The sequence below is a fragment of the Anabrus simplex genome, chromosome 5 (assembly GCF_040414725.1).
Source record: "Anabrus simplex isolate iqAnaSimp1 chromosome 5, ASM4041472v1, whole genome shotgun sequence".
NCBI lineage: Eukaryota > Metazoa > Arthropoda > Insecta > Orthoptera > Tettigoniidae > Anabrus > Anabrus simplex.
Window position 1 is genome coordinate 379,037,791 of NC_090269.1, and position 13,988 is coordinate 379,051,778.

Below are 13,988 nucleotides of genomic sequence, written 5' to 3' on the forward strand. Positions count from 1 at the left end.
TGCTGGTATGGGTTTAGCAGTTACGAATACATTCTTCAAGCATAAGGCTATTCACCGCTACACATTGGAGCTAGGGGTACCAGATCCATAATAGACTATATCTTAACAGACTTCAAATTCAGGAAATCTGTCAGAAACTTACGAGTTTTCCGGGGATTTTTCGATGATACAGACCACTATCTGATCTGTAGTGAACTAAGTATCTCTAGGCCTAGGGTAGAGAAGGTGAAATCTGTCTGCAAATGAATAAGGGTAGAAAATCTCCAGGATGAGGAAATTAGACAGAAATACATGGATATGATTACTGAGAAGTTTCGAACAGTAGACAGCAAGCAGGTTCAGGATATAGAAAGAGAATAGGTGGCATACAGGGATGCTGTAGTAGAAACAGCAAGGGAATGCCTAGGAACAACTGTGTGTAAAGACGGGAAAAGGCGAACATCTTGGTGGAATGATGAAGTGAGAGCAGCTTGTAAACATAAAAAGAAGGCTGATCAGAAATGGCTCCAGACAAGGGCCGAGGCAGACAGGGATTTGTATGTAGATGAAAAAACAGAGCGAAACAAATAGTTGTTGAATCCAAAAAGAAGTCGTGGGAAGATTTTGGTTATAACCTGGAAAAGCTAGGTCAAGCAGCAGGGAAACCTTTCTGGACAGTAATAAAGAATCTTAGGGAGGGAGGGAAAAAGGAAATGAACAGTGTTTTGAGTAATTCAGGTGAACTCTATTATCTATTATTAGATCCCAGGGAATCACTGGAGAGGTGGAGGGAATATTTTGAACATCTTCTCAACGTGAAAGGAAATCTTCCTGGTGGTGTTGCGAACAGCCAAGCTCATGGGGAGGAGGAAAATGATGGTGAAATTACACTTGAGGAAGAGGAAAGGATGGTAAATAAACTCCATTGTCATAAAGCAACAGGAATAGATGAAATTAGACCTGAAATGGTGAAGTATAGTGGGAAGGCAGGGATGAAATGGCATGAAATGGCTTCATAGAGTAGTAAGATTAGCATGGAATGTTGGTAAGGTACCTTCAGATTGGACAAAAGCAGTAATTGCACCTATGTAGAAGCAAGGGAACAGGAAGGATTGCAACAACTATCGAGGTATCTCATTGATTAGTATACCAGGCAAAATATTCACTGGCATCTTGAAAGGAAGGGTGCTATCAGTCGTTGAGAGGAAGTTGGATGAAAACCAGTGTGGTTTCAGACTACAGAGGGGCTGTCAGGATCAGATTTTCAGTATGCGCCAGGTAATTGAAAAATGCTACGAGAGGAATAGGCAGTTGTGTTTGTTACGTAGATCTAGAGAAGGCATATGACAGGGTACCGATGGAAAAGATGTTTGCCATACTGGGAGACTATGGAATTAAAGGTAGATTATTAACATCAATCAAAGGCATTTATGTTGACAATTGGGCTTCAGTGAGAATTGCTGGTAAAATGAGTTCTTGATTCAGAGTACTTACAGGGGTTAGACAAGGCTGTAATCTTTCACCTCTGCCGTTCGTAGTTTACATCGATCATCTGCTGAAATAGATTCACAATGAAGTATTTATTTATTTTCCACCTAGTCGATACAATGATTGCCTAAGGCAATTTCTATTGGTCAAAAGTGGTACATGTTTCGTATATTATCAACATCTTCAGCCACATAACACTGTTTAGATGAAAAATATATAAAATTGACAAAGTAATGCTTTAGAGGAAGTGTCCTTGAAATTAACACTTCCTCTAAAGAATTACTTTGTCAATTTTATATATTTTTCATCTAAACAGTGTTATGTGGCTGAAGATGTTGATAATATACGAAACATGTACCACTTTTGACCAATAAAAATTGCCTTAGGCAATCATTGTATCGACTAGGTGGAAAATAAATAAATACTTCATTGTGAATCTATTGAAGTGCGATACGGACCATGAAGCTGATTTTACATCTGCTGAAAGGTATAAAGTGGCAGGGAGGGATTCAGTTAGGTGGAAATGTAGTAAGCAGTCTGGCTTATGCTGACGACTTGGTCTTAATGGCAGATTGTGCCCAAAGCCTGCAGTCTAATATCTTGGAACTTGAAAATAGGTGCAATGAGTATTGTATGAAAATTAGCTTTTCAAAGACTAAATTGATGTCAGTAGGTAAGAAATTCAACAGAATTGAATATCAGATTGGTGATACAAAGCTAGAACAGGTTGATAATTTCAAGTATTTAGGGTGTGTGTTCTCCCAGGATGGTAATTTAGCAAGTGAGATTGAATCAAGGTGTACAGTAGTAAAGCTAATGCAGTGAGCTCGCAGTTGCGATCAACAGTATTCTGTAAGAAGGAAGTCAGCTCCCAGACGAAATTATCTTTACATCGGTCTGTTTTCAGACCAACTTTGCTTTACGGGAGCGAAAGCTGGGTGGGCTCAGGATATCTTATTCATAAGTTAGAAGTAACAGACATGAAAGTAGCGAGAATGATTGCTGGTACAAACGGGTAGGAACAATGGCAGGAGGGTACTCGGAATGGGGAGATAAAGGCTAATTTAGGAATGAACTCGATGGATGAAGCTGTACGCATAAACCGGCTTCGGTGGTGGGGTCATATGAGGCCAATGGAGGAGGATAGCTTACCTAGGAACATAATGGACTCTGTTATGGAGGGTAAGAGAAGTAGAGGGAGACCAAGACGTCGATGGTTAGACTCGGTTTCTAACAATTTAAAGATGAGAGGTATAGAACTAAATGAGGCCACAGCACTAGTTGCAAATAGAGGATTGTGGCGACTTTAGTAAATTCACAGAGGCTTGCAGACTGAATGCTGAAAGGCATAACAGTCTATAATGATAATGTATGTAATGTATGTATTGATAGACATTTCTTTTTGTAGATATCCCATGTTAATTTTTGTGCTTTAGCTAATCTATTTGTTCTTGTTTGGATTGAGATTTTTTCATTTAGGTTATGTGTTATTACATCAATCAATCAATACTGATCTGCATTTAGGGCAGTCGCTCAGGTGGCAGATTCCCTATCTGTTGCTTTCCTAGCCTTTTCCTAAATGATTTCAAAGAAATTGGAAATTTATTGAACGTCTCCCTTGGTAAGTTATTCCAATCCCTAACTCTCCTTCCTATAAATTAATATTTGCCCCAGTTTGTCCTCTTGAATTCCAACTTTATCTTCATATTGTGATCTTTCCTACTTTTATAAACGTCACTCAAACTTATTCGTCTACTAATGTCATTCCACTCCATCTCTCCGCTGACAGCTCGGAACATACCACTTATAATACCAATATAATGGTCCGTTATTGTACATTATAAATTTTCCAGCTAACTCATTCTTGGTTGCCTGCGTTTCGCCCTCGTGTGCTAAGTTAGGCTCGTCAGTTGGGACTAGAGTTGGGTCGTTCATGAACTAACTAGTTCATTTGAACGACTCGTTTATTTGAACTAGTACGAGTTCGTTCAAATATTTTGAACGAGTCGTTCACGCGAGCATACAGCATATTAAAGGAGGACGAAGATGTAAGCAAGCACCATCTATTGTAAAATTTACATACTAGCTCAAGTCCGGCACGGAATACTATCTCTCTTCCGCAGCTGGTGCTGTTGCTAAGACAGCTTTACCTAGTTCATTTGAACGAAATGCCACGAGGGCTGCTTCCATGAAAACAGCACAAATGAACTACCTCGTTCATTTGAATGACTTCGTTCATATGAACGAAATGCCGCGAGAGCACAAATGAACTACCTCGTTCATTTGAACGAAACATAAGCACGCACGCAAATGGCCAATGGCGTGCCATGTTAATGGTCACGTGACAGCACATTTCTCATCTGCTCATGAACTACCTCGTTCATTTGAACTAGGTCATTTGAACGACTCACGGCGATGAACGGTATCGAATGAACTAGTTCAAGCAAATGAACTGACTGGACCCATCCCTAGTTGGGACTTAGCACATCACCCAAGACGCAAGGCTAGTGCATACCGTGGAGGCCACTGCATGGGCTATTGACGTCCGAAACGGGGGAGGAGCTTACGGTCAGCTGTTTCTAATATGGCGGCGAGATAGTGACGGGAAGTAAACACGACAGTGATCGGGTGTGCGTCTGTAGGACTTATTAAGTGTTCAAAATGTCTTTGGTGTCGTATGCGCAACTGTTAAGAGTTGTCGGAGATTTCACGCGTCCATTAATGGAAGGAGAGGAAATATTCAAGCGTAATTACTTGATATGTGTAGGTAAAAGTTTTGAAATAGAAGATTAAACTGGTGTTGTAGCGTTGTGTTTACAATCATCCTACATCGATTCAAAACCCCACAAAGTTAATGTTGTCTTGAACAAAGGGGGTGAAAATGTGAAGTGCAACTGTACATGTAAAGCGGGTTTTTCAGAGAAATGTTACCGTTGACACGCTAATTCACCTTAACAGTTAAGCTACTGTAATTTTCCACTATTAGAGGTTATGGAGTAATTTCTTGTTGATTTGGTCCATGCCAAAGCCTTAGCCAGGTGACGGGGGAGTTACCTGTTTTGTAAACTGTAATCTTGGGGAAGAAATAAAATAATAATTCTACTAAGTAAATGTTGTAAAGCAAATAAATCCTAGGCTTTATACAGGCTTGTGTTGGAACAGCCCACATAATCTTAATGTTCTTCCATTTTTACCATCAGCACAAAAGTTAGAACATATAATTTGAAAATTATAATTTAAGAGTACTCTAACCTCTACAGTCACAGCTGTTTGGGGTTGAAGAATACTTGGTTTGTCCAATTGTACCAAATAATTAGGTTAGGGCTTCTAATTTATGATGACCGGGCGAGTTGGCCGTGCGGTTAGGAGCGTGCAGCTGTGAGCTCGCATCCGGGAGATAGTGGGTTCGAACCCCACTGTCGGCAGCCCTGAAGATGGTTTTCCGTGGTTTCCCATTTTCACACCAGGCAAATGCTGGGGCTGTACCTTAATTAAGGCCACGGCCGCTTCCTTCCCATTCCTAGACCTTTCCTGTCCCATCGTCGCCATAAGACCTATCTGTGTCGGTGTGACGTAAAACAATTAGCAAAAAAAAGAGCTAATTTATGATGGCAAAATAATACATATTTTCTTTCATTGATAGAAGTAGTTTATAAGCAATGTAAATGCAGTGCTTAATTACCACCAGTTAAAGATATTACTCACATGTAGATAGTTAATTTACTGTCTGCTGTTACACATATGAAGAAGTTTACAAAGAGCGGATTACATTCTATGTGCGGCACAGAAGTATTAGGCTACAAGTTTATCAGTATTTTTGATGTAGCTAAATCTTTGTGAATACAAATTAGAGACAATAACTATCAATTAGTACAATGAACGGTACCAGTACCTACGCTGTGGAAAGAAGTCGTCTTCATGAGAATGCAGACTGCACACTGTCATGTATCGCGTAACGCGTTTTTCAATTGACAGTGCGGAAGCCCATCTTTCTCTCTGAACTTTTTGTACAGGAAAGTAGTGAAGAGATTTCGCATCCGTTTTATACGATTTGCAACCGTACACAGAGCAGTACCTCCTCAAATTTCACAATTTTTTTTTTCTGTTTCCATCACGACGTCAATGCTTAGCCATGTAAATAAATCTCACCAGTCACTATGTTGCAGCTTCAACATTCTACCGCGTGGCTGCGCCATTCAACTTTTCTGACGTCAATTTGAAGCCACCAGCAGTGCCAATGCACTATGAGAGCTATGTCTCATTTCCAAAAATAGATGCCTGCCTGGCCATCAAATGATGTAGATGTTGATTCCTATAGGGAACCTAAAATATTTGTCCTGAATGAGTAAATTTATAATACCAATATAATGGTCCGTTATTGGACATTATAACCCTTTCCCACCTAGCCAGCACGATTGTGCGGGTTGAGTTCAAAAAAATCCTTGTGAGCGAATGAAACTCTTTCACCGCGTCCGAACGGAATACATCGCTTGTGCGGGTCCCGCGTAACGTATTTCATCTGTTTTTAATTCCATACTACAACCTTCAGATGGCAGAAGAGTCTTGTAAACATCACGTTGGTTCAACAGTATGGCGCGTGCTGAAGGTAAGTTAGATTTTTATCACTATTACTTGCTCTATATGTCTTTTCTTCATTTGAATACAGTGTGAAAATACTGCAGAAGGGAATAAAACTAATATCAACCAGAGATAATTTTTGTATGATATGCTACGAGCTCATCAAATTAGGGTAGCACGATTGTGCTGGTCAGAACTAGGTTAAGCTTGTTGACTGCATCCAAGCCTCATGGCGCCGGTTATAATAAGTGCTGTTTCCGTGACTTTTTCTGGGATTATGCGTTACGGAACTTTTATGAAGTGTGTTGTAGGTACTGAAATGACAATGTTAATATGTATTTGGTTTTATTTCAGTGAATGACGACTACATTTTACAGTTACTTGAAAACTCTGATGTTGATGATCTGTCTAGTGAGGTTGATGAATTTGAAGATTCATTTCCTCCAAGTTATGATCCTCATGCTTCCAATATCTCTTCTGAGGGTGAGGTAGAAGGGGATACAGAAGATGTCACATCAGATGTGCCGGAAATATGCAAATCAACAGCTCCATTACGTAAGCTTATTTGGAAAAAGAAGGAATTTTCTGAAAAGGTGCATCCCACCCCTGACATTGATGGAAACTTACAAGTAAGTAAAATGTTTATTACTCTAATCAGCCTGGATATGTTTCCAAAGAGACAAGAACAGTGTAATAATGCATGTTTTATATTTCCAGAGCCCTCCTGCTATATTATCACCTTTGCAATACCTGCAAGAGTACTTCGGTGATAATTTTTTTGAAAATGCTGCAGAAAAGACAAACATGTATTCTGTAGCCAAAACTGGCAAGTCTCTCCTCACCACAGCTGTTGAGATAAAAAAGTTTTTTGGCATTAATTTGTACATGGGTTGCATCCCTCATCCTAGACTTTCAATGTATTGGCAGAAGGGCATTGAATTAAAATTAGTCAGTACTACCATGTCCAGAGATAGGTTCTTTGTTCTTCTGGGACGAAAGTAAATGACTATTTTTGTTCTTTTAATTTTTTAAAATTTCATTTTTTATTATTTAAATTTGCGGTGGAAAAACCTGAACAGTTACAAAAGAAATGTTATTTGTGTGCTGTATTTGATTTGTAGTGATTGGATTAAGTGAAATATTTTTTCTGTTTGCGAATCAAGCATTGGTATTACTTTGTTTTGAGCTCCAAATTTAGGTAATATTTACTCAATTAAATCCTGACCTCCACAATTGTGCTGGTGCTATTGTGACAAGGTGAGTCGAGAAAGAATTTTTTGCATATTTTTCCCATGTACTAAACCTTATTCTGACCCCAAATATACTGTTAAAATCAAAAATTTCTAAAAAAAATTCTTCAGGTGGGAAAGGGATAAATTTTCCAGCTAACTCATTCTTGGTTGCCTGCGTTTCGCCCTTGTGTGCTAAGTTAGGCTCATCAGTTGGGACTTAGCACACCACCCAAGACGCAAGGCTAGTGCATACCGTGGAGGCCACTGCATAGGCTATTTGAAGCCACCAGCAGTGCCAATGCACTATGAGAGCTAAGTTTAATTTCCAAAAATAGATGCCTGCCTGGCCATCACATGATGTAGATGTTGATTCCCATTGGGAACCTAAAATATTTGTCCTGAATGAGTAAATTTATAATGCCAATATAATGGTCCGTTATTGGACATTATAAATTTTCCAGCTAACTCATTCTTGGTTGCCTGCGTTTCGCCCTCGTGTGCTAAGTTAGGCTCGTCAGTTGGGACTTAGCACACCACCCAAGACGCAAGGCTAGTGCATAACATGGAGCACACGAGGGCAAAACACAGGCAACCAAGAATGAGTTAGCTGGAAAATTTATAATGTCCAATAACGGACCATTATATTGGTATTATAAATTTACTCATTCAGGACAAATATTTTAGGTTCCCTATGGGAATCAACATCTACATACCACTTAGTCAAGCAGCTCTTCTTCTTTCTCTCAGTTCTTCCCGAACCAAACTTTGCAACATTTTTATAACACTACTCTTTTGTCGGAAATCGCCCAGAACAAATCGAGCTGCTTTTCTTTGGATTTTTTCCAGTTCTTGAATCAGGTAATCCTGGTGAGGGTCCCATACACTGGAACCTTACTCTAGTTGGGGTCTTACCAGAGACTTATATGCCCTCTCTTTTACATCCTTACTACAACCCCTAAACACCCTCAAAACCATGTGCAGAGATCTGTACCCTTTATTTACAATCCCATTTATGTGATTACCCCAATGAAGATCTTTCCTTATATTAACACCTAGATACTTACAAAAGGAACTTTCACCCCATCAACGCAGTAATTAAAACTGAGAGGACTTTTCCTATTTGTAAAACTCACAACCTGACTTTTAACCCCGTTTATCAACATACCATTGCCTGCTGTCCATCTCACAACATTTTCGAGGTCACGTTGCAGTTGCTCACAATCTTGTAACTTATTTATCACTCTATAAAGAATAACATCATCCGCAAAAAGCCTTACCTCCGATTCCACTCCTTTACTCATATCATTTATATATATAAGAAAACATAAAGGTCCGATAATACTGCCTTGAGGAATTCCCCTCTTAATTATTACAGGGTCAGATAAAGCTTCACCTACTTTAATTCTCTGAGATCTGTTTTCTAGAAATATGGCAACCCATTCAGTCACTCTTTTGTCTAGTACAATTGTACTCAATTTTGCCGGTAGTCTCCCATGATTCACCCTATCAAATGCTTTAGACAGGTCAATTGCGATACAGTCCATTTGACCTCCAGAATCCAAGATATCTGCTATATCTTGCTGGAATCCTACAAGTTGAGCTTCAGTGGAATAACCTTTCCTAAAACCGAACTGTCTTCTATCGAACCAGTTATTAATTTCACAAACATGTCTAATATAATCAGAAAGAATTCCTTCCCAAAGCTTACATACAATGCATGTCAAACTTACTGGCCTCTAATTTTCAGCTTTATGTCTATCACCCTTTCCTTTATACACAGGGGCTACAATAGCAACTCTCCATTCACCTGGTATAGCTCCTCTGACCAAACAATAATCAAATAAGTACTTCAGATATGGTACTATATCCCAACCCATTGTCTTTAGTATATCTCCAGAAATCTGATCAATTCCAGCCGCTTTTCTAGTTTTCAACGTTTGTATCTTATTGTAAATGTCATTGTTATCATATGTAAATTTTATTACTTCTTTGGCCTTAGTCTGCTCCTCTATCTCGACATTATCCTTGTAACCAACAATCTTTACATACTGCTGACTGAATACTTCTGCCTTTTGAAGATCCTCACATACACACTCCCCTTGTTCATTAATTATTCCTGGAATGTCCTTCTTTGAACCTGTTTCTGCCTTAAAATACCTAAACATACCCTTCCATTTTTCACTAAAATTTGTATGACTGCCAATTATGCTTGCCATCATGTTATCCTTAGCTGTCTTCTTTGCTAGATTCAATTTTCTAGTAAGTTCCTTCAATTTCTCCTTACTTCCACAGCCATTTCTAACTCTATTTCTTTCCAGTCTGCACCTGCTTCTTAGTCTCTTTATTTCTCTATTAAAATAAGGTGGGTCTTTACCATTCCTTACCACCCTTAAAGGTACAAACCTGTTTTCGCATTCCTCAACAATTTCTTTAAACCCATCCCAGAGTCTGTTTACATTTTTATTTACCGTTTTCCACCGATCATAGTTACTTTTTGGAAACTGCCTCATGCCTGCTTTATCAGCCATATGGTACTGCCTAATAGTCCTACTTTTAAGACCTTCCTTTCTATCACATTTGTTTTTAACTACCACAAAAACAGCTTCTTGATCACTAATACCATCTATTACTTCAGTTTCCCTATAGATCTCATCTGGTTTTATCAGCACCACATCCAGGATATTTTTCCCTCTGGTTGGTTCCATCACTTTTTGAATCAGCTGTCCTTCCCATATTAACTTATTTGCCATTTTTTGGTCATGCTTCCTGTCGTTCACATTTCCTTCCCAATTGACATCTGGCAAATTCAGATCTCCCGCTACAATCACATTTCTTTCCATGCCGTTTCGCACATAGCTGACTATCCTATCAAATAATTCCGAATCCGCGTCAGTGCTACCCTTTCCCGATTTGTACACTCCAAACATATCAACTTGCCTATTATCTTTAGAAATGAGCCTTACACCTAGAATTTCATGTGTCTCATCTTTAACTTCTCGTAGCTTACAAATTCTTCTTTCACCAGAATGAAGACTCCTCCTCCCACCCTTCCTATCCTATCTCTACGATACACACTCCAGTGCCGTGAGAAAATTTCTGCATCCATTATATCATTTCTCAGCCATGATTCAACTCCTATTACAATATCTGGTAAATATATATCTATTAAATTACTTAATTCTATTCCTTTCTTTACAATACTTCTACAGTTCAACTAACAATTTTATGTCATCCCTACTTGATTTCCAGTTCCCTGTTCCCTTATCACCGCTCCCTAGGCCATCCCGTTTCCCTGAATGTACCTCCCTATTACCCTTCCAAACAAATTTCCTAACTTATACGTACCACTGCGGTTTAAATGAAGGCCATCTGAGTGCAGATCCCTATCTCCTACCCACCCATTAGGATCTAGAAATTTCACTCCCAGTTTCCCACATACCCACTCCATAGTCTCATTTAAATCCCCAATCACCCTCCAATCAGTATCCCTTCTACACAGTATTCCACTAATAACAATCTCCGCTTTCTTAAAGTTCACCCGTGCTGCATTTACCAGATCTCGTACATCTCCAACTATGTTGGTACTTATATCAGCTTGCCTTACGTTGTTGGTACCAACGTGAAACACTACCACCTTCTCCTTCCCCTCCTCCCTCTCTTCTACTTTCCTCAACATCTGCCTCAACCTAATTCCTGGATAACACACTACTCTGGTACCCTTTCCTCCACACACTTTCCCCACGTGTCTAACGATGGAATCCCTCATGACCAGAGCCTCAACCCTACCCACCTCATTTGATCCCCTCCCCTCCTGGTCAGCCCTATCTTTCCTGATAGCTGCAGAAGCTAATTCCTCCTCCCTTTTCTCCTTCCCATGAGCCTGTTCCACCTGTCTTTTCTTTTCCTTTCCTCTACTCTACATTTCCCTTTCCTACCTTTTCCCTTCCTCTTACTTCCACACATCTCACCAACAGTTCCCTGTCCCTCATCTTCCCTCTGTTTTTCTACCTGGAGTGACTCGTACCAATTTCGCACAGACACCTGCCCAGAATTCTGATCCTGAATGGAGCCCTTAGCCTGCAATCTCCTTCCCCTTAGAACATTAGACCACCTGTCTTCTACAATTCCCCCCTTTCCTTCCCCTCCCTCTTGTACACCTACTGTAACCTGTACATTGTTTGAGGGAGTCCTATCTTCCTTCCTATTTATGTGAGAATCCTAATTATCTCTCTCAAACTTTCCAACTCCTCCCTCATACCCCTCAATGCCTCGCCACACCCACAGTTCGTACACTCGCGCTCCTTAGCCATTTTTCATGGGGGGGGAAATGAAAATAAAATTATTTGCAAAAAAAAAAAAAAAAAAATGAACAGAGGGATATATTGTCTGGGATAGTACTCAAAGATCACACGACTGTAAGGTAATTTATTTACGACTACGCTACAACACTACTTAGTCGTACTCTATTATTTATCCTTCAACCCCTAACAGGATAAAAACTGCTGTGACTTACTGAATACACAAGAACTACACAATTCCAAACTGCAATTAAGCCTATCCTAATTACAACAACAGTATTTTAATATGAGTTTCTATGGATACCTCTACTACACCAGTACTACACAAATATTTTACAATAATAAAAATAAGCACACTAAATTCTAATAGGATATTACTCGTATACTGCTGTACAGTACAGTACACTACAGTCATTTTTAAACTACTTTCAACCGAGCTTGATAGCTGCAGTCGCTTAAGTGCGGCCAGTATCCAGTATTCAGGAGATAGTAGGTTCGAACCTCACTGTCGGCAGCCTGAAAATGGTTTTCCGTGGTTTCCCAATTTCACACCAGGCAAATGCTGGGGCTGTACCTTAATTAAGGCCACGGCCGCTTCCTTCCCATTCCTAGCCCTTCCCTGTCCCATCGTCGCCATAAGACCTATCTGTGTCGGTGCGACGTAAAGCAACTAGCAAAAAAAAAAACTACTTTCAGACGTATCCTAATTACGATACCGGTACCGTATGTCAGTACTAAGCACAAACAGAAATGAAATTTGCAAGAACTACTGTACTCAAAGATTACCAACGAAGCTAAGTGCTTAGACAAATTATTATTAGTATTACAGTCTAATAGATACACACGAAAGATAACGCGAATATAGCAGGCAAGATACGGCACTATCTAAATGTACTGTATCTATACTACAATGTATCTACACTACACTACACTGCGTTTGGTTTAATGCTTAAGTATCGAAAGGATTGCCGTACACGAAGAAAAACACGAATATAACTGGCAAGATACTATCTAATATATTATACCTTATCTTCACTACATTTCTACTGAAATGTGGTTATGTGATTATTACAGCTGGTGGATTACTATTATTTTCCCTACTCCACGGGACGGAGAATAAATGTGTCCTTAATTAGGCCTACTGAAAAATACGAGGTTGTCTACAATAATTTCTCAAATATTTCTATCAAAACTACTACTACTACTCCAGGGACTTGAACTGCAATTACATCTCCAAGATATTTAAATTGAGTTACTATTTTGATTTTATTACCATTTATGGTAACTTCTTTTAATTGTGTTGGTTTTTGTGGCATAATTTCTGTTTTTCAAATGATATTATTTAATTTTGAATTTTATAAATGAATTTTTCATTATGTACACTGATATTGACTGTTCACTTTGTCTATTTCTCTTTAAATATTCCATCTTTTTCTTTTCTTGAAGCATGGCTATTCTACAAGCTGGTATATGCATTAATGAAGTACTTTCAAACAGGTTTATAAAGAACTGGAACGAGGCAAGAATTTGGATTATTGGAATGACATAACTGTAATTGTGGAAGACGAACTTCATAAGCTGAGAAAACTGGAGAAGCAGAGTGCATATGAAGCTGGTAAGTTAAGATTCTTTTTAACTTTATAAAACAATTCTGTGCTGATTTATAACTTTCAAATCCTCTTCATAAAACTTTTATCAGAAATGATGGTTTATCCCGGAATCATTATAGATAAGCTTCCTACTATACCTTTGTGATCATCATTGATAGTGACAGCATTAGATGTATGAAAAATGTGCATCATTTCTACTGTCCCTACGTACACTATCGAAACTGAAAATGTGATAAATTGCATTTCATAGATAACCGCCTGGTGGTCATGATCGTTAAAGTATCAAGTTTTTATGATCTGACACAGTGGTTAGACGGTTTGAAAAATTTTTCACCATCAGAATGTTGGCTGGCAGGGTAGGAGAGGTGGTGGTGTACAATTCCTAATCACTAGATTGCATGCCAAAAGCTTGGATTCAGTTCCAAACATCTCCGCAGTGCTCATATGGAGTGAAGGCATACGACCCTGTTGATAGTAGTTATCTGTTGGACAGGAATGTTAAGCCATGAACAGACTCCGTAGTGTAATTCAAAATGCACCAACACGAGGTTTCACGAGCAGACAGCCAGATGGCGTCAAATTGAAATGTCTGCACACGGTAGCTGAGGCCATACGATTTTTATTATTGTTGTTATTATTATTATTGTTGTTGTTATTATTATTATTATTATTATTATTATTATTATTATTATTATTATTATCATCATCATCATCACGTACAACACACAACATGCAGTCTTCACACTGAGATACATACATTCACATAATAATCTTCACCTCTGAGGTAAGGAATACCTAATTCC

The 13,988-nt window shown here is 38.9% G+C and overlaps 1 protein-coding gene across 1 annotated transcript in view; it reads left to right on the forward strand.

The window, feature by feature from the left end:
* The window catches only part of cactin (cactin, spliceosome C complex subunit), a 197,070-nt gene that overhangs the window by 35,240 nt on the left and 147,842 nt on the right, over positions 1–13,988 (forward strand). Inside the window, exon 6 of the mRNA XM_067147717.2 lies at positions 13,073–13,190. Within this exon, the coding sequence (XP_067003818.1) occupies positions 13,073–13,190 (118 nt within the window). The remainder of the gene's footprint in view (positions 1–13,072; positions 13,191–13,988) is intronic.